The following is a 22,235-nucleotide window of genomic DNA, read 5'->3' as shown; positions in this document are numbered from 1 at the left end:
CAGGTTGTTTTTGCTCATGGTGTTCATCCCAGTCACAAAAACTCTTAGACAGGCAGCCTTCTCCCAGCTACACCTGTGTGTGGACCACGATCAATGGGTTCTGACACTCGATCAGGACGAGACACTGAAGCACAGCAGAGCCTTTTCAGGGAAGGAAGACATTCTTCTCCTCAGTTCTCAGCATGCTGGAAATGAAAAATGTTGCCAGGATATTGCTATCATCCTTGAATACAGTTTAATTGGCAGTAGGTTCAATCTCACTCCTTTCATATGGAACAGATTATTAATGAGCATACAGAAATAAACTACAACAGAAGTGAATAAGGGTCTATGACTACACCATCCTGAATGCATCTGATCAGCATTATAAGTAGGGAGAGGGATCAGAAGATGTCTGAACAAATGTATGATATAGACAGATAAATTAAAAAATAAACATGTTTCCACCAAGTCATTGCTGCATGGTAGACTTCTTTTAATTTCTATGCAAAATGTAAAATTCTCAGAAACAGTTGTGAAAGGTTCTTAACAGTCTCCTAAAAATATGTTAGTCTTGGGCAGTAAGAAAAAATAATATAATATAATTTCTGGGTATAAAGTATGCCTAGGAGAGAGGGGACAAGCACGCTGACAGGCCTCTGGAGGTGACTCCACTATGTGGTGAGGTCTGAATAGAACAGCATCACCTTTGAACCATACAGCAACTCAAAGTGTGAGGACAAATATCATGATTTTACATAATGCTTACATTTACTTTATGTGCCATAAAGTAAAAACCCCTAAGGGCCATTATTTGCAGCATGGTAGAATAATGGAGACATGCCTGTCTGAGGTACACACTCTCTGTTAACCTGACAGATCACTTTTGTATTGCTGCTTCTTCCTGACCACAACCCTCTGCCAGCACCTTCAATGTTACTCTCAGTTCTATTGACTATTAATTCTGCTTTTCTTAAAATTCAAGATACTTGTCAAAATAATGGTGGGACTATTTAAGAACAAGCAATACAAATTATAATAGCTGAAAAATGAAAATTAGGAGAAAGAGTACTGATGAGCTATTAGATGGCTCTCATGGTATATTTCAGTTCTTTTTTTTTTTCTGTTTTGTTTTGTTTTACCTAAGATAGATGGTGACCTATATAGCTAAAGCCAGGACCAATCAGTGGCAGTAATTTTCACAGTGTTCTCCATATAGTTAAAAGCGTGTGGTGTGAGGCAATGAGGTATGTGTCTATTAGGAGAGGAGTGCTTTGGAAGTGACAAAAGCACACTCCATCCCCAAATAAGAAAAATCAATTGCCTGGAAAACAAAAAGCCTGCCACTGGTCCACAGAAAACAAGGTTGCTAGGTCACAACACATTCTCCAGTTCTATGTTTTCCTGCTCACTTCCCCAGAATCTGCGCAGAGCAAAGCAGATGGAAATGCAGAGACGCTTGAACAGCCTGCCACTCTCTGTTGGCAATTCTGACGAAAAACAGTTGGTAAGTTTCTGGGCGGGTTAGGTTTTGACTCATCCCTATCGTGGGTTAGTATTAGAAATGAAGGGCCCACATTTACATTTTACATAAGCCAAAAATGTGACCAGAACAGAAGGGCCCTCCCTTCCAAGCCACAATTAAAATGAGTGGTTTAATGAAACCAGGGACAAACTCAACTGCCCACTGTGCTGAGCTGGGCCCAGCTAAAAGAGGAAGGGGAGCAAATGGAGAAAAGAGGCCCCGCCCCTCCACCAGCTTCGGAGCCTCTGGAATTTAGTGGACATGCATCCAAGAGAAAGGACAATGGCAAAGTAACAGATGATATAAAATACCTCAAAGCATGTTTTCCTAGGATTGCCACACAGAAGTAGATGAAGAGCAAGGCAAGGCTGGACGGCTGCAAATGAGCCGCAGGCCAGCAAACAACTGTCTTAAAGGATTTGAGTGATAGCTGGTCAAGGACCAGGAAGAATGGAAGACACGGTAAAGCACTGAATGTCATCCAAGGCAACCATATATTTCACAAGACCAAAGAAATAATGCATAGGAATGTTACAAGCCAAGGAGTCCTTCTAGTATAAAAATACACACGGTCAAAGTTATACGTGTGGGGGATGGGCTGGGGAGGTTAAAGGAAGCTGGCATGCTCTGCCTCACAGCTGTGCTACCCATGGCCAGAAGGGAGGGCGTCAGCGAAGGTCACTGCCAGACTGGGCACCTTTCCAGGCAGCACAAATTAGTGCACTGGGGGCCAGCAGGCACCACCAGATTCCAAGCCACCACGCCATAAACAGACACTAAGCCAAGCAGTGAGAATGCTTTAATCACTTCACCAATAATTGGGTAGAACCAAATTTATGGTCTGAATTTCAAGACAATGAAGCAGGTGGCAATAAGTGTATATTTTTCACTTCTCTGCTATAAGCTATTTTCATTTTGCTTTATTCAAAATATTTGCACTTCCAATTTTAGAGTCCTGCTTCATTCCCATTCAATTAACTACACTGAGTTATTCATATTTTCTTGACTGTTTTCATAATGCTCATTTTATTAAATATCGAAAAGAAAATGTCGTGTATTTAAAGTCTCCTCCCTAGAGTCTTCTTAAGTATGAGATCAGCCAAAGGGCCTCATCCTGAGAATTGAAAGTGAGTTTCCAGACATCACCCTCCTGATTCTGCCCATCCTGAAGATGCAACGGAGTGAACATCTGGGTGCTTGGGACATTTTGACACTGCTCAGATAGACTGCTTTGTGTGTTCAAGGGAAGCCCATGCTTATTTAGGAAGACCAGCTCTATTGTTGACACTTTGTCCTTCTCTGGAACAACGACACATCTGAACTCACTCAGAGCTCGGCATCTGATCACATCAAATCGCCCATGTGGAGGAAGTGTGTTTAGAGAGCGAGTGTGGGGGTAAAACACACGGTCCTCCTTCAAGAGTGCCATGTGGGTGTTCACAAGGATGAATGAGAGGCAGGGGGCGCAACTGGCTTCACTCTCCAATCTAACTGTGGTATAAAGCAGTAACCGAACTTCAGCCAGAGAAGGAACGCTGGCCTCCATATTTCCGTGAAGAAAGTAAACCATATCAACCAAGGTGTTCTGGAAATTGGAAGACAACTGAACTCCATTTGCCAAAGCTAGAGCAGGGATTTCTGCTTTCAAATCAAGAGAGAGCTGAACCAGATCCTGCTGCAGCAAAGGGTGGCTTGCGGGGGCAGCATCTTCAGACCCAGGCATCAACACACCCAAGAGGTCCTGACACAGTTGTTGAGAGAGATTCTTGTTGTAAGTGAGTACGGTAAGCAAGAGGTCCTGTGTGGAGCCCAGGAATCGAATGCTTTGCCCACCAAAGCCGACCTGGACCTCCTGCAGTGCAGAGAGAGGTAGAACATGAAAGACGGTCATGGAATCTGGGCAATTATCTAACAGGACCAGAGCATACAGAGTTGAGGGCAGCAGGAGCAAGCATGCAGCTTGGGGCTCAGGTTGGGTGCAGTTAGCAACAGCAAGCCAGTAAATGCCTTTGACAGCCCTTACTCTGCCCAAAGGCTCTGGCAGAGAACAAGTCATGTGTGCTAGGAGGTCTGTGAGAGGGAACTCTTGAAGCCTCCGCATGTGCTCTGGGAATGATACAAGAGTCTGCTTAAATGCAGTCATCTTCCCAGCATCTTCATAATCAAAACAGAAAACTGAGTTTAGCCAGGAATTTGGTGAGCCTGTAGATGTGAAGGTTAAGTCTGTGGAAGGCGCTGTGCTCTTGGCGGACCTTGCGCTCCCTTCGTCTTCACTGTTAAGGCTGCCAATCTGAGTTTCGGGAAGAGGAGGCGAATCCGACAGCATCATGAGTGACCTCACAGGCAGGTTTAGGGGTAAGCGCTCCAACAGTGGCAGGCCTCTGAAGAAAGTTGTCACTTGGGAGGCCAGTCCACCTGAGTCACACATACTCCCTACATGCTTGGCTTGGCTCATTACTTTCGTCCCAGCCTGTATCAGGTGACCACTGGTGTCTTTATACAGGTCTGAGAGCTTGTGGTAAAAATATCCCAGTCCTTTCTTTGCTTCTGTCCTGATATTGACTAGCGGAGCTAGAAAGCGAGTGTTTTCAGCATCTAACTCGTTCTCATTTTGCTGCTCACCACACAATGCGGAGGCTGATGTGCTCTGAGGAGAGCTGCCAGTGGGATGCTCCTTTTGAGAAATGCTTTCAGAGAAAACAAAGCACTGCACCCTGCTTTGCACGGCTTGCTGGCTCCCTCTGACTACTGGTGCTAGCTGGGACATGTGTTGCAGCAGCGTCCAGCTGGACTTGATTCCCCAGCCTTGTTTCTCTTCGTGAGTCATCAGCCCACTGCCATTTTCTGATTCACTCTGAGAATTCTGCGCATCCCCAGTGTTGGTTCCATTAAGGAAAGTGATTTCAGGCAGATGAACACATTTTGGCTCAAGGTGGTCAGAGCTCCCAAGGTAACAAAGTTTACCACTAGTGTTCTTTAGTACCTCAGGCCCTGGGGACAGAGCCATTCTCTCTTGGGAGGCCATGAAGAGAGCTGTGGATTGTGAGGTGCTCTGGGACGTAGGATGGCTGCTCAGATCCACCTGAATCTCTTCTTCTCTAAGGACGCTGTAAGAGTCAGTATCATCTTTAGGCAGAAGTGGGATAACACACCGTGCAGACCATGGCTGTTTTTTCTGTTTAGGATGTCAAAAGAGGTTGAAATGGGGTTTGACTCTGGGATTCTTTTGCACATCGTGAGTCTCGCATCCATTGGTTTCATTGGAGTGCATTAATTGAGAGGTGAGCTAGAAAGCCTAAGTCATTTGTGCTGATTGATAGATGATTTAAGAACAGATGATTGATTCATATATAGAACATCAATTTCCATCTTACACAGTCTAACAGATTGGTAGACATTTTGATAGAAACACACTGGTTAGGATTTTCCACAGTATCCATTTCTTGGTCTGTGATTGCATTTTCTCCGAGGTACATCCCCAGACTTCTGATTCATTGTTTAAAAGGTCACAGATAGCTGTATGACCATATTGCAAACATGCCCACCTCTTTTTTTTGGTTCATTTCATGTAAGTCTTTAATCATCTTCCCCCTAATTAAACGACCATTGCTGATACCTATAAACCTTCACTAAGGAAGACTTGCTGCATGCCTAATATATGTCGGGTGCCACAAAGAAATAAAAGGCAGCTTCTTGTTCTCCTACAGGTACCCACTAGAAAGATGTCCAAAGAAGGCTAATGTCATTACTGGATGACTAGCAGGGGGAATGGGTGTGGTCCCAGTGAGTCAAGAAACTATGAACACACACCCTTTTTCTCTCTGCTCAGTAATGGACAGTAGATATGGTGGGCAGATTTCTATCACCTAGCGCAAAAAAAAAAAAAAAACAAAAAAAACAAAAAAAACAAAAAAAAAACCGTACTTGGGCTATATGAAAATGGCATTCTCCTTGGTGGAAGAAAATAGAAATGAATTCTTACCAATTGTATGTTCTAATAGCATCTGTCCACCAGAGAGACAAGACAATTGATCAAAGGTTTCCTTTGTACCACTGCCAATTATATATCTACAAAATGAACAGGTTTAAAAAAAAAACACAGAAGCTTTCAGTTTCATTTCCACCGCCCCCTTATATCTTATCTTGATTATATAATTCTGCCTTTTAAATGCAGACCAAGAGAAAGGATACTGTTGCTAATGAGAAAATGGGCACAGATACAGGGCATTCAAATAAAGCCAAAGAATTTTCAGGCCTGTAGGATTCCCTTTAATTTTATGTCTATATAATAGTTTGCCCTCTCTATTAGCCATTAATCTCACTGGAACTTCAAAATTCTAATTATGCAACTAAACATTAAGAAAATTTAATCACACAAGCATGCCATAATTTAAACAACCCTATCAATCTGAAAAATCACTACCTACCTCATATTTTAGCTTACGTTGAGTGGCGCCATTGTGAAGTTCCTCATTACTCTGAAAAGAAGAGAAAAGCCTTCTGTATTAAATTATAGCATTCTCATAAAAGGGAGAAAAAAATTGATTCCATTACAAGTATTTATGAGAACAAAATTCTAAAGAAACATACCTGCCATTCAAAAATGACAACCATTCTTCAGGATTTACATTCACAAAGTAAACAAGTCTCTTATTGATTTATTTGCAGGACAGAGAACTAAACCACTAACTTTTAATGTTAAGTTTAAAAAGCAAACTTATAATCAAGATCTCCTTAGTCTGCAAGTCATGAAATTTAGTACAATGGTGCCTCAAAAACAACAACAAAAAACAACAAAACTACACATACAGGTCCCATATGACTCAGGTATACTGCTTCTGAGACTATATCCAAAATACTCAGTCTTCATGGGATCAGAGAAACCCACATGGCCATGTTTATGCAGGCAAGTTAGGAAATCAGACAGGAGCCCATCAATGTGTGAATGGGTAAAGAAAATGTGAAATGTGATATGTGTGTGTGTATGTGTATGTGTGTGTTTGTGTGTGTATACACAGAGGCTTTGTAATGGCGTTTCATTCGGCCATGAAGAAGAGCAAAACTGTGTCAGTTACAAAGAAATAGATGTAATGGATCATCACATTATACAAAACAATCCAGATTCACAAAAGAGATATCAAGACTTTTTCTCAAATGAGCAATTAAAAAAAAATTAAAACAAAAAAACCCCGAAGACTAAGCCCTATCAGGACATGAAAACATAAGAAATACAAAATTAAGGATGTGGATGGAAATCAAGGGGAAGGGGATGAAAGAGGATGATGCTGTAATGTATAAAATTATCTTGTATGTATGGACAAAAGTATCACAAAAATGATTACTTTTTAAAATTTATATATGCTAATACAAAAGACATGAGCTGTCATTTGATAAAAAACAACTTACAAAAGTATACATTTCAAGAAGAAAAGTATATGTCTACTTGGAATAATTTACAAAGTAAATTATGTATTTTAGAAATTGGTTTTATTTGGGGAGAAAACAGAAAATGTTACATGTAGAAATTTTAGAAATCAAAGCAAATAAAAAATGTTAAGAACCTTAACACCTTAACATGTGTATTTAATGAATGTTTTCTCAGAATTATAAAACTGTAAAATAAGCTACTCTTCAATTAACTTTATCTGAAACCTGTTCAGCGCCATCCAATTGATATTTTGTGCTCTTTCTGGAACATTCCACATCTGAATGTTCATTAAGCAGCAGTAACGACCATACAACCTGGCTCCGTTAGCTCACCTTCATCACATCAGCAGGTGCATGGCTGGCATCACCAATTGCCCTGTGCAAATCATGAAGGCGTCTTTGGACTTCTTCCTCTATGTATGCACTGATCCTGAAAACCGTGGAAATGTGACAGTTTTGAATATATCTAACTGGTACACACAGTCACTATGTATGCTTTCAAGATGCCCCATATACTAGGGGTCAATTCATTCCTAAGGCCATGTATGTGCATAAATAATGGAACTAGAGATCATCATGCTAAGTCAAACAGCCTAGACTCTGAAAGAGAGGTATCAGGTCTTTTCTCTCATGTGTGCTATTTGGAAAAACTGAAAACAAAAAGCAAAGCCCTATTAGGACTTAAAAATCCTGGTATTTGTTTTATTTATTAAATATAAATGAAAATTTGGGATGCCACGCTATTTTCTTTTTTCTAAGTCTGGTATTATGTATTCACTCTCTGGGTTTTCCCCAAGTGAGGACAGGATTGCATAAATAAGTAAGAGAAAACTGAAAGTGAATGGAGAGTAGGCTGCTCCACTGGAACCCTCCAGGGAGCTTATCATCAATAGCACATTCAGGGTAAAGGCAAATCACAGCCATGGAATCAGAGGCTCTGTGTTCATAGATCCCACTGTAAGACAGACCATAGGGTCTCCTCTTTTGGAACAGGAAGACATTAACGATAGTTATTTCTTAAGCACAAGGCCATTTATGATGATTACTAAAAATTAAAAAGAGGTGGAAGAATATTCTAAGGATATTGACTGTTCATCTAGAACAGTGTCTTGCACTCTCCTGGCCTATCTTGTAATTCCAACTAGGTTATCTACCTGTGGCCATTGAGACCACATCTGAAAGTTATGCAATGTGGATTGCTTGGCAAGGGACCACAAGAGAAAGGAAGTCAGGAACTACTGACTAATAAAACGAGTGCCAACGAATATCTGGTGTCTAACAGGAAGTATCTGAATCTGTATAAAATTTCCACATCAGCTTTGACCATCAAAGTGGTGTTCAGTGGAGTCTCTTATCGGCCAGCTTTAGTCCAGCAGAAGAAACAGAGTCAAGAGGATACAAAAGATCTGATGTGGAAAGTGGGAAAACGGGGCAGTGGCTCTTCGGGCAAAGTGGAGGGAGGTATCAGAAGAAGGAGGCAGGCAGGTAAAATAACAACAAGGATGTCCAAAAAGGCCAGCATAATCATACTATTAAATATTTACCCCAAACAAACATGTGATAATTTAACTCTGTGTATATATAGTTAATAATATATAATCAATATATACTATAATACATAGTTAATACAATATATACTTTATATATATATATATAATTTTAATGAACTTTCTCATCTTGGTTAGTAGAGCTCCTGCCAAGAGCCAAGACCACTTAACAAAAACACCAATACCAAACATGAGAGTCCTCATCTGAGTTATTAGCCAGGGATGTCCAAGAGACTCCCAAAACATACACCCAACTGCTGTTGTACTTGGTTGCCCCCTAGAGATAGAAGGTAAGTCCCTATTGCTGAAGACCCTATGTACTTCTGAAACAGATCCCAGAGACCCCTGAGCTGGAACTGTCCTGAATTCCCCCTCCTGCAAACTAGCTTTCATGGGATTAGAAGGTGCCACATAAACTTCCAAAGGAAGGAGGCAAGCAATATATTCAGCTATGATACCTATGCACTATGATCATCCAGCATTGTAATATATCCCTAAGGGTGTAGTAGTGGCACACATACCTTGGAGGTAACTAATAGCTCTATAATTAGACTTAAGACTCATTCAAGAAAAACAAAATCATGCCTGGTACTGGAAACCTAGCTAACAACCTAGTGCTAGTGAATTGTAAGAAAATCTACAACCACTAATTTACTAAACTATCATAATCCCTAATTACATTCTAAATATTTGTCATTATACCCATATGTAAGTGTAGTCATCAAGGAAACTTCTCCTTGCAACAGATGAAGACTGCTATAAAAAAGTATAACCAATCAAAATTCAGAGTTATTGGCCTTGCCCTACAGTCAGATTGATGACTATCTTAAATGTAACCACAGAACCTTCATCCAACGACTGAAGGAAGCAGAGGCAGAGAGCCACAGAGTTTCCAAAGTCCAGCCGAAGAATGGGAGGAGTGAGAATGAGCAAAGAGGTCAAGACTATAATGGAGACCGCTTACCTGAGCTAGTGGGAGCTCACCAACTCTGGCCAGACAGGGAAGGAACCAGCATACAACCAAATTAGGCCCTTGGAATGTGGGTGACAGTTGTATGGCTGGGGCAGACTATGGGGACACTGGCAGTGGGACCAGGATTTATCCCTACTGTTTGTACTGGCTTTTGGAACCTATTCTCTTTAGACAGATACCTTGCTCAGCCTAGATATAGTAGGGAAGACCTTGGTTCTTCCTCAAAGCAATGTGCCTTACCCTCTCTGAGGAATGGATGGGGTGTGGGGTGGGTGTGGGGAGTTGAGGGAATGGGAGGAGGGGAGGGAGTGGGAACTGGAATCGGTATGTAAAATGAAAAAGCAAAAAATGAAATTCATAATTATGTAGCCCATTCCCAATGGATACATCTACAAAACACTACTGCAGCTAAGGCTCAGCAAACATTTTGGAAGAGGTGGATACAAAGGCTGTAATAGCCAGAGGATCAGGGAGTTTGGTGTGAGATTGTGTCTCCTGGTAACATGAGAACACACATGAAATCTCACCAACATGACTGCCCAAGCATGAGCTGAACAAGGATGACACCAACAGACATGCCAAAGTAGATGGGGAAAAGTCCATGAGGCTTCAACCCTACACAGAGAACTATAGGCAACTGAGGAAAGCTGGAAGATGGGCAGAGAGTCTTCCCCTGCAAACAGTATACCAATTTGCTGTTCAGTGCCAAATGGTTAGCCCGAGAAGCATACATACAAGTAACATCATAAAGACCAAACAGGTTACATTTAGGAATATATATGTATATGCATTTATGCATACAATAACAATTAGTGAAAAAGAGGCTATGAATTTGAAGGAGAACAGAGAGTTATATATGGGAGGGCTTGGAGGGAGGAAGTTAGGGAGATATATTGTAATTACAATATAAATTACAGTAGCTAAGACTGTCCAAAACAATCATTACTTAAGTATAGGATAGAATCTTCCAGTTCCAAAGATGTGTCCTTCCCTTCCCCCTTCTCATTCATTCATTCATTCATTCATTCATGTGTGTATGTGTATGAGTGTCTATACATGTGTTAGTGGATACACATGTGGTAGAGGACAGAGGAAAACCTTGGATGTTGTTATTTCTCAGGTGTCTCTCATTTGTTTTTTGAGAAAGGATCATTTACTGGACTGGAACTTCACAAGCAGGGATCTACCTGGGTCTGTTTCATTGGGTGTTGGGATTACAAATGTTTCAATACGCCTGGCTTTCTGTTTGTTTTTATTTTTAACATGGGTCCCAGAATCTTTGATCTGCAGCCTATAAGGCAATCATTTTACCAACTAAGTATTTGTAAATATTTTCAAAATCCTACCAGTGATTTGTACTGCTGACCAACAGAGAAATGCTTTTCTAAAATGATGGGTAAATATATTAATATTTCAATACAATAGCCCCAATAAAAGGCAATATGTGCTTTTCAGTGTTGAAACTAAAATCATATATAATTGGCCATGAGCCAAAGTCATTTACAGATGACCTCTCTCACCTTACGGCCATTTTTAAACTGGTCCTATGTAAAACACGGATCTATACTAAGAGGCTCTTGCCATTCTGTACACATTTTAATAAGCACTGAGCTCCCAAATCTAGACTACAAGGCTGCCCAGTTAGATAGTTCCCCCATGGAAGAATTCAATTAATCCTCTGACCTGGTTCTCCCAGCCTGGCCTCTGCATTACTTTGTTCTGGATGAGCTGGTTTCTCTGCACCTCTAATTCTACCATCTCACACAACTATTTGAAGCATGATGTTTTGGATTTGGCTGACGGATTCTTAGGTCCTTGATTCTCTTCACACTATCACTCATCCAGCCACAGGCCAGGCAGCAGCTGACGAAGACAGAGGACATCTCAAGCACAGTACTGCTAACCACTATTGCATCTGATAAATCCCTCCATAGGTAAGCTAGACAATATAGGTACAATAAGTCATTACATGGAAACACAGCAAAGCATGGCACCAGCTGAATGTTGAGTACCTGGCGTCCATCAGTGGAGCCAGATGAGAGTTTTCAGCACTGGGTGGCAAACTGGAAAGAGAAGCTTTCCCCTCTGAGGTCCCATGATGAGGTCTTTGAACACCATCTACCTCACAGATCTTCTGTTTCAGCTGGTGGATTTCATGTTCTAACCTAAAAAGATATGAACCACATAACTCCATTAATTAATAGTATTACACGAATACATTCTCTGTAGGGAGCTATTCTAAAAACCTTAAGGGAGCCAGAAAAATTCTAGTGCAAGGAGTTTTCCCTTCTAATAGAAAAGGTGTCACCTACAGGTAAAGGAACAAGGTGAAAATGAGCCATTAGAAGGGTACAGGACAAGAGTTGCAGGCATCCAAGGCTTAGACTTCCTGGTCACCAAGGACAAAGGCACTTCTGCTGTGTCATAAGCAAGTCCTTGAAGGTGCTGCCCAGGATTTTGAATCCCTTAAACCTTGAGTCAAGAGAGTTGGTTGTGGACTATATATGCAAATTCTGTTAAATACTTCTGTTTGTCATGCAGTTCTGGGCTGAGTCTTCAAAGGTCACTGGAATTATGGGCATTTGGAGATGACAACAGAAGATGCACCAAGGACAGAAACCCATCAGGGCAAAGAGACTGTGCCACAAGACCAAGGAAGGAACTTTGGCCAAGACAGAGGGAATGAGAAGGGGAACCAAGGAAGACAGATCTAGGAAATAGAGTTACATGAGAAATTAAAATGAGCCAAAAATTGTGAAACCAGAAAGCATTATTGTAGATGACATTGGTATATTTTTTAAGCTCCGCAATGTATGAAAATTCAGGTGGTCCTGACTCCTGAACAATCAGGCTGAAGGCCCAGCTCACTGGCAGATTTAGTCCAAGGAACAGAAGACTCAGCGGCTGATAAGCACAGCCCACTTGGCATGGCGTGTGAATACAGACAGGCATTCACACATTGGACCTGGATTCCTACTGCAGGGATCACATGTGCTCAACTAATCTCCCTTTGTTAATCCCGCCAAATCAGAGATGTTAGTATCAAAAGCTGACATTTCTTGATGCCACCAAGCCTGGGGTGCCACCATCAGTAACTTGTCTGTTTCATCCTCTGCTAGATAGCAAGTCTAAGGCCAGTAAAGGTTACGTGAGACCGTACCTCAAAACACCACCAACAACAACAAATAAGAATGGTGAAAGGGACCACGTGGATGGCAAAGGACCAGGGACTGCTTTAGATAATGGCAAGCAGGATGCAAGCAGAAGACGGCAACATTCATGCTCTTCTGACGCCTGCTGGGTTTTCTCATGGCATTTTCCCAGGCTAAACCGTAAGAAAAATCTGTGCTGAGGTTACTTAGCATGGACGTTTGATTGGGACTCTCTCTCTCTCTCTCTCTCTAGAGAGAGGCTCAAAAAGGACAGTACCTGAAACACATGCTATGTGAAGTATTGTCCTGTTTATATTTCAGCCATACTACCAGCCCACTAACAGCTGGGAGAGAAACAGACCCAGACCAAGCCCCTGATATGCCACTTCCTGTATGTCACTGGTGCCCATAATAACATAACCACTCTAGGTTCAAGTCTCCTACTTTCTGCCTGGGGGTGATGTCTCTCCTTCATGGGAAAACTCAGGGACAAGACATACATGACATTTTAAACATATTTTGAGTTACATGCGATTATTCCTCACGGGGGGGCATCATGACTACGATCATCATCATCATTGTTGAGGATTCTAATTACAGAGCTGACTAAACTCTGAGTATCAGCTATTTCCATCGTATCTTTCCTATGGTGACAAGAGGGCTTCTTAGTGGAGCCGCCTGATGCATGGCACTGGGGCAGCTGGACTGAGCAATGGGAAGGAAGGCTGTGGCCTAGCGTAAGCAGTTCATATGGCATCAAGGAACTGTTGGGCAAACACGTTCAGTGCAGTGCTGTCCCATCTGGTGCCATGTGGTTTCAATGTTTCAGTTTGTCCGTTTCTCAAGGGGCCAAGCCAGGCTGCACAGCCAGACCTGGCTTACCTGTGAGAAGGCAGAAAGAAAATAACACAGCAAAAAGATCCTTAGAAAGCTGCTGGAGCCTTGAAGGCGAAGCAAAGTACCCAGAATTCATCAGCCTGAATTAGATATTGGTAAAGTCTATGTCCTCAGAACTCATGAAGCTAAGTGCCTCCTCACGAGGTTTTCGAACTGCTGACACCAAGGAATCACTTCCATGGAAATTTCAAGACCATGTCTGTTATTACAGAGTATTAATACTGAATGGCTAGTTGATAAAAGTCAGGGACATCAAGCTAAAAGCTCGGGCTGCCTCTTACTGCACACTGCAGGATACAAATTGAGAGCATGCCCTCCACTACTTTAAATTTCCTGGGGCTAGAGCTTTGTCCAGCAATTTCATTTACATAACATACCTGCAATCATTTTCTTAAACCTCCGACCTACTTCTCTGAAATAATAACATATGGTTGTGATTGTTATTTTGTTTGTTTTGCCTGAAGGAATTACCAGAGAGTGACTGTACATGGAATCCATAGGATAAGCAGATCACTTAAAAGGAAGCAGTCTTGACCTTCTCAGGATAATGATGGGTAACATATACAGTTAACACTCTGAGAAGGTCTTGCCTTGTCTCCCAACTGTACTGATGCCTCTGCCAGATACTAAGTTTGGGTCTTACGACTAATAGAAAGAGCACTGCTGATTATGGGTGGGATAAGACAGAGCTCCAAGTCCTCCCACTTGGGCTTCAGTTAAGAGCTATGAACAGAGGCACAGCATGGTGGTGCATGCCTTTAATCCCAACACTCCAGAATCAAAGTCAGGCAGATCTTCATGAGTTGGAGGGCATGAGTATCAAGTTCAGTCAGACATACACAGTGAGAGACAGTCTTAAAAAACAAACAAACAACAACAACAACCTACAAACAGGAGTTCGCTGAAAAAGCCATATCTATGTTGAAGATTCTACAGACTGATTGACTAAATAGACTAATTAGCAATTATGAACAGCTGGAATTTTACATATGGAGAGCTAAACTAATTTTGGGCAGTCTTTATTTCTGTTAATAGTCACTTATCAGTTATATGTATCATATCTAACCCAATAACTTTTTAATCCTTGGAATGTTTTCCTAAACTTGACATGCCTAGCCTCCACCAATCCAATGGCTAACTATGTTTCAGATAACAGCTAAAACCTACTGTTGAGATTTCCTTTTCATTCTATGGAATCCACTGATGTCTTCATCAATGCATTTGGTAAATGCATGATTTATGACTTTGATTTGTTCGAGAGAAGTTCACATGACCACTTCAGAGTGGATAATATCACTCAGGACAAGTAAAATCTCTGTTCCCTGGCTGTAGTCACTCAGAACTGGCTCAGTGTAAATGATCTCTTAATCCCTCTAGAGCAAGAGCTTTGATTTGTGTTGGTAACTCAACTGACCAGAGTATGGAGCTGAGAGAAAAGGGCCCTAAGGACATCCAGGCAGTAAGAGACAAGTCAACCAGTGATGGAGGATTCTCATTGGTTAATAAACAAACTGCCTTGGCCAGCCCTTAGGTGGGTGGAGTAGACAGAACAGGAAGAAGGAAGTGAGGTAGATGGCTCAGTCAGATGCCACGCCTCTCCTGAGATAAATCGCCATGCCTCTGCTCTCTGGGGCAGACTGCCATGCCTCTCCTCAGGGAGACAGATGCAATGAAGCCAGCCACCAGGTCAGACATGCTGAATCTTTCTGGGTAAGACACCACTCGTGGTGTTACATAGATTATTAGATATGGGTTAAAGCAAGAGATGTGAGAATTAGCTAATAAGAGGCTGGAACTAATGGGCCAGGCAGTGTTTAAAAGAATACAGTTTCCGTGTAATTATTTCGGGTGTAATGCTAACCATGCGGGAGCCGGGTGGGACAAAAAGCAGCCCTGCCCGTAGCTCCTCACTACAAACCAGGGCATGTCTCCACTTTGCAAACTGGTTATGTTCACACACAGGTGGCCTTTAACCTCTCTGGGCATCTTAGCATGACTTCAGGGTACCAGAAAAGATGCACCTAGACTTCTATATTTACTTATTTCAGAGTGTACCCCTGGTAATAATGGCAACAGAATAGAAAGATAACTATTCTTTCTTTACCCTGTCAAGAAAGATTGTTTCCCAGTTTTCTTTCTAAAATGCTGACTTTAAGGGTGGGACATCTACCTGATTTTAGTAGGAACCAGTTTGGGATTCACAGTGCATGAACTCTGGGGATAGGACTTCAGTGAGGCCAGTGCTGCTCACAGAGAAGATGTGAAATCCTGGTGAAGGAGGACAGGTGTGGGAGAGAGAAAGACATGGGGTGGTGAGAAGGCAAGGGCAGGGATGAGAAGGGAACATGGAGGGGGCAAGGTGGGGGTGAGGCAGGGATAAGAGAGAGATAAAGGGTGGGAACCTAGGTTGAAGCTCGCTCAGTTCCTGCCCTTGTCAAACTACTAGAACACACACATATTCCACAGGTCAGTGTAGTGAAGGATGAGGACTTTTCTTTTGCCTACGTGCTTGTCTCAATTTTAGGTCAATGATTCTAAAACAAGGATCTTATGGACAAACAAAAATTCTTAGGGGTCCTTTTATTAGGTTGAGTTTTGTTTTGGTTTTTGTTTGTTTGCTTTGGTTCTGAAATCCTTTTGCCTATTTATTAGAGTGCATAAAGCCTACAGAGGCAGAAAATGAGCAATCACTTAGGCCTACCCCATGCTTCACTCCCTCTGCCTTAGCCTTACCTTGCAGGGCCCTTCTCAAGGTCCTCTTGTTTGGCCTCCAGACTGGCCTGCAGCCCTGAATGCTCGGGGCTGTGGAGAGAGCTAAGTTTCTGCCTCTGCTCCTGAACCTCCATATCCAGGGTGGAGCACCTCTGTACGGCAGAGCGTCTCTGCTCTAGCTTGGCCACAGCCTGCTCCAATGCTTCTCTCAGCTGATTCTCCTGGGACTCCAGAATCTCCTTTTCCTTTTCTCTCACATTCGCTTCCTGTCTGGCGACATTAGCTGTGAACTGGAAGGTGGCCTGGAGCTGCTGCAGCTGGCTAGCCTTAGCCTGGTACTCTGTGACTGGCTCTTCTTTTTTTTCCAGTTCTCTCTCTACTTGGTAGAGAGTGTTGTCTAGGCCCAGGGCGCCCCTGTCAAGGATCTCAAGAGCTCTCTGCTTTTCTTCCAAGAGAGCTGGCAAATGATTTTGCAGAAGATCGTGTAGCTGGCGCTCTTTGCTTTGTAGCCTGGACTGTGCAGTCTTTATCTTCTCTAGATCTTCAGGCTGGTAAGGGATGCTACCGTTATCTGTTGCCAACGAGCTTGCTTCCTCGTGGGCTTTCCATCTTACACGCTCCAGGGCTTCCTGCTCTTCTTGGACTTCTTTGCTTAGAAGGTCTTTCTGTTGGACTAGGTCCTTCTCCAGGTTTGCTAACTTGACAAGTTGCCTTCTCTTGAACTCTAAGAAGTACAGCTGAGCCCTTTCCAGTTCATCCTCGCATGTGTGATTCCCTCGTGCTCCAGCCTCTTTGGCCCGCAAGAGGGCTTCCTGGATGCCTTCTAGTTCCCTCTTTTCCTCCTGGGACCCCTGGACCTCTCCAGGACACAGCAGCGGAACAGTCTCCTGCCGCTCCCGCAGCTGCTCCTCCAGGTGTGCCACCAGCAGCACCTGTTCCTTCTCTTGCTCCTCTAGCCTCCTTTTCTCCAGCTGCAGCTTGGCACTCTGGGCATCTTGTTCTCTGTGCAGCTGGTCCAGCCCCTGGAATACCTGGACCTTCTCGGACTGCTCATGGCTGTTGAGCTCTTGGAGCCTGCGAAGTTCCTCTCTGATGCGGGATAAGCTCTCTTCTTCTTGCCTCCTCTGATGCTCAAGTCCCTGTTGCTCCCTGAGCCTCTCTTCCTCAAACCTTTCCTTCTCGGCCAGCAGGTCCTTGAGTTTGTTTTCAATGTGGAAGCTGCGGCGTTTGAGGCTTTCCTCCTGTTTGCGGATCTGCCGCTGAACAAGCTCTGTTTCCTTGCGCCTGGTTTCCACCTCCTGCTGCATTCGCTCTAACTCTGCCTTGTCCGATTTCTGCTTTTCCTCCATCTCTTCAATGAGTTTCCTGCAATGTAAATGCTGATTGGTCATTATTTGATCACTACATTCAGTTTAGTTCAACTTCCCCATAAGTGGACTGATTCTGAAAACACACAGGCAACATAAAACCAAACCTTCCATTAGGACAAATGAAGAGGAGGTGCTTCTCGTTCATGTTTTCAGAAGCATGCTATTTTATTTTCATTTAATTTTATTTACTGTCCAGTATATCGTCTGCCTAGTCTCCTGAAGTAGCTTCTGGTATCATCTCTTTGTGAAGTCTTGAATCACGTGTTATGCAGGGCATAATTAAAAAATCCCAAAGCTCAAAGAGAAAAACACCATGTCCATTTTAAATTTAAATGCGGCTCGTTTCATTCAGCCCAATAACTAAAGTACAACAGATATTCAGTTACAAGGTGACATTAAGTAAATATTATTTTGCTCTCTTGAAGTCACTGGAGTTGAATAACAAAGTCAAAATAATGGGCAGTAGGCTGTTTCAGTTCAAAAGAGAATCCTATATGGTCTTTAGCATTTAATCACTGGTTCTAAGCAAATTATATTCATCAAAATGGCCTCCAACATTGCAAACAACTGGAGTCTGTTAGGATGCTTGGACACACAGTGTCACATGCTGTGTTTTCTATACAGGTGCAACCGATGCTTACCTGGCACAAGAATAGCTTGGGGAGTTGGAGTGGTCTCCAGAGCAAAAGCATGCAATGACAGTGCTCCAAGTTGACCTCGATCCCCTGACACCCAACCTCCTGGTTAAACTCATTCCCATGAGCAGTTTAACCCCAAATTCTAGAAAAATCTAATTATGTTTCAGATCATCTCTAGCTTTAGCATCTTCTTCAGTGCCTACCCACCCTTGATCTACTGCATGACTTGTTAAATAGAGCAAGGGAAAAGAGAAACTATGATTGAACTAAACATGTCTCAATTAAGCGGCTGTGTACACGTACACACACACACACACACACACACACACACACACACACACACACACACACACACACATCCCCAAATGGAAGCAAGCAAAGAAGAAGAAAAAAAAGAATTACAGGAGGGAAAACACCAATAGCCGTACAGAAAGTAAAGATATTTAGAAGGATAGTGGTACTGGCTGTGGTGGTATATGCCTGCCTTCCCGGCACTTGGGAGGCAGATGCAGCAGGCCAGCCTAGGTCATATATTTTAAAAAAAACCCTAAAAGCGAGCAAAGCAGTCAAAAAAAAATCAAAGGCTGGGGATAGAGCTCAGTGGAAAAGCACTGGTCTAAGACAGTGCTTCTCAACCTCCCTAAGGCTGCGACCCACATGTTGTGGAGACCCCACCATAAAATTATCTCTTTGCTACTTCATAACTGTAATTTTGCTACTGTTATGAATTTTAATGTTAATATCTGTGTTTCCTGATTGACTTAAGCAACCCTTGTGAGAGCATCAATTGACCCCCAAAGTGGTTGAGACCCTAAGGTTGTGACCCATTTTACTTACATGTAGGCAACACATGAGTAAACTTAAAATAAAATAAATAAATCTTATTTTTTAAATTAAGTTGAAGATGGACTATTACAAAGGAAAATGCTTTTTATCTTTCATCTTTGTAAACTCATGACTTTTTAAAACCCAAGAATACTAAGAAGATTTGGCGTTAATTTCAACAGAGCTCAGATATTTAATTTACTGACTATTCCCCTTTTCTCACAAGTATTTGAAGATGAACTGCTGTGAAAATTTAAAGATAACGTAAAGTCAATCCCTCGTAAGAAACTACCTACAGGCATCAGACATGGAAATAGCAGCAGACTCGGAGTGAGAGGGAACTATGGAAGCAGAAGAGGTGAACTCAGGAGGACACTAACAGAGCAGTCAGACTCAGCCTGACAGCAGGCCTCACAGCTTACCTTTTACTTTCAAGTTTTTCAAGTTCTTCACGCTGCTGTCTCTCAAATTCAAGTCTGATGAAATCAAATGAAAAAGTCACTTTCTATGACGGAGCTTTTCTCTCTGCACACAGAATCACACACTGGAGCACAGATTTGTCTATTACTTTAATTACTATGGATTAGCAAGTTTAAAATGCATTCTTTGCTCTATCACTATGATTAGAAATTAGATATAATTTAGATGTTTGAACTTAGACTGAAGAGAACAGATTTGATTTGAAAGAAAATAAAATATCACTGTAGTTAAAAAAAAAACAGAATTAAACACAACTTCTAAATGCTAAGCATGTCTATTCCATGCAGCTTAGTCACTGGTGAGTAAGTAAGAAGGAGAATCTACCTTAGACAGATGGGTCCTTTTATAGGGAAAAGACTGCCAGGGAGGGAGAGGGGAGAGAGCACAGACATCCATTAGGAAGACGATTCAATAGGAGAAAACACCAGGAGAAAAGCAGTAAGGTACTTAAGAGACAACAGTCATGCATTGATCAAAAAGTCTTTTTGCAAATATCACATTTCCCAGGAAGTGCATGAAGCAAACACAGCAGAAAGTTAGCCTGCTGTTTCTCACACATCTGTGGCAGCCGCAGGACCTTTGACTACTGAGCACAAACAGTTACTGCGCTTTATCCTCTACTCAGAGGCTCAGATGTGCTATGAGACTACACAAAGTCACACAGCTGTAACAAAATAATGGAAAGCAGGTCATGAAGAATTTGCAAATTCTAACATAAGCAATTTCCCTAACATTAAAAAATATGTTTCACTTTTTCAATCTAACACCGTGAGTTGTAATCCTTGGACATACACATTTCCCTGCAGTAAATGGCAAGACACCGCTGCAAAGCTGAGCTCAGGAACCCTGCACCATACACTGTTTTCCTTAGACCCTGTGCAAATCCAAACTGGCCACACAGATGCTTTTACAGGGATCTAAGATATGTGTCAAACGGTTCTCTTCTCTCTCGGCTAATGTGGAGAGGACGGTGTCTGGTGGCCTTTTTAAGCAGAATTGTACGTGCATGACACAACAATCATGCTGACCTGCACAGGCTGTCTCCTTTGTTCTCCCAGAATATTAAGGCTATAAACTGTATCTCAAATTATAGACCAGGAACCCAAAGCCTAGATGTCTCCAGAACTTGTTCTATGTCACAGTGGTAATATGTGGTGGAGCTGGCATTTGAACCCACAACAACCTGCTTCCAAAATGTGCCCTCTGCTGACTCACTCTGCAAACTTGTTCAGATTTGTGATATAAAATACAAGAACTTACCTCTTAAGATTTACATTATAAAAAAAAATCAATAGACCTAGAATCAAGATAATGATTCCCATTTCTAGAAAAGACTAAAATTTAAAAATCATTAACAACCACAAAACCTATTTGGTGCTCACTCAATTAAGGTCATGATTCAGAGAATAGCATCATGATTCAGGGATCCTACTTTAAACACGAGGGGTCAGGAACTGTTGCTGATAGCATATAACTTCTGTAACTATTACATATTTATTAATTATACTTTAAAATGTATCCCTTTCCACAATCCATAATTATTTCAGACAGCATACCACAATAGACTGTAAAATATAAGTGTGAGCCTGTCAGTATCTCTAGACAGTGTACCAAGTATAATTGTATGTAAATGTAGCAACATTTTAAAGCAAGTACAATTCACTCTTTTACATTACTGGGATTATCATGGCCCCAAATGCTATTTTTCAAAAAGTTATAATTAAAAAGAAAACTATAAAAGGATATAATTTTTGCAGCTGTTTTTAACATTTTAAAATGACATTGCGGGTACACATTCTGTGGTAGGTCCAACAGAAAAGCACAGCATACCATCTATTTTTATCAGGAATAAGCTCTCTTCATTAAAAGACAGCTAGCATTTTTAGGTATAACTGCACATCTTGCAATTTACATTCCTGTTATCATCAGCAATAGAAAATGAGAGGGCTGGAGTTTCTCAGTTCACACCATTACTTTGAAAGTGAGACTGTGATTATTTTTAAAAGAGAGAGAAGAAATGAAGAAAAATTTAAATAGGCAAAACCCATAAATATTTGCATCTTTACGCTGTTGTAATACTGATTAGTTTAGTACCCCTAACGTCAGTTCCAAAGGCAGAAAGAGTCTGCTGCCCATGTCCAGTCAGTACTTTGGCTGGCAGCTACAATGGACAGGTGAGGGGTGTGAGAGAATGAGCTCCAGACTGCAGCAGATATAGAAGGGAGTTCCCATTTGGCAAAGGCTCCAGCCTGGATATTGGGCTCTATTGTCTGAACAGGTATATGGTTAAGAATCAGGAAAAAAAATATTTATCATTGGATAGACTTGGATTTTCTATTAGCAACTTGTAGTTATGTCGGTCTAGTTATGTGGGTTGTAGTTATGTACGTTACCAAATTGATGTGCAACTCAAACACAGGACCTGCCTAAAATTCTTATTATATTAGACTCCACATTTTCTTTGTGTATTGGGTTTTACAAAGTACTGTGTCTCTGCTCACAGTTACCTGCTGAACATGCCTTCTCCAGTGCCTGGAGGCTTAGTGACATTCTTTAGTAAAAATCCTAGTAAGAAAATCCTAGCACTCAGTGGAGGATGATTGTTCTTTTTCTGGTCCATTACAGGACATTAAAATCTTTCTTCAGGGTAACAGCGCTCATATAAATGTTCACTGGAAAGCTAGGAAAGGGAACTTTATAGAGACGATGA

General features: G+C 41.8%; 1 protein-coding gene across 2 annotated transcripts in view; it reads right to left on the bottom strand.

The window, feature by feature from the left end:
• Kif16b (kinesin family member 16B) overlaps positions 1-22,235 on the bottom strand; it is a 248,663-nt gene that overhangs the window by 69,912 nt on the left and 156,516 nt on the right. The window contains exons 18-23 of one of the 2 annotated variants that reach the window (XM_038329838.1): positions 19,468-19,521; positions 16,234-17,577; positions 11,464-11,616; positions 7,265-7,361; positions 5,932-5,982; positions 1,976-4,679 (exon numbers count right to left, since the gene is read on the bottom strand). In XM_038329838.1, the coding sequence (XP_038185766.1) occupies positions 2,577-4,679; positions 5,932-5,982; positions 7,265-7,361; positions 11,464-11,616; positions 16,234-17,577; positions 19,468-19,521 (3,802 nt within the window). In that variant the 3' untranslated portion in view covers positions 1,976-2,576. Of the gene's footprint in view, positions 1-1,975; positions 4,680-5,931; positions 5,983-7,264; positions 7,362-11,463; positions 11,617-16,233; positions 17,578-19,467; positions 19,522-22,235 lie in introns of those variants that run through there. The other variant, XM_038329839.1, reaches the window with a different exon arrangement.

The sequence above is a fragment of the Arvicola amphibius genome, chromosome 5 (assembly GCF_903992535.2).
Source record: "Arvicola amphibius chromosome 5, mArvAmp1.2, whole genome shotgun sequence".
NCBI classification, from domain to species: domain Eukaryota; kingdom Metazoa; phylum Chordata; class Mammalia; order Rodentia; family Cricetidae; genus Arvicola; species Arvicola amphibius.
The sequence above is the reverse complement of the archived record's forward strand: the minus strand, read 5'-3'. Positions and strand labels throughout refer to the sequence as shown.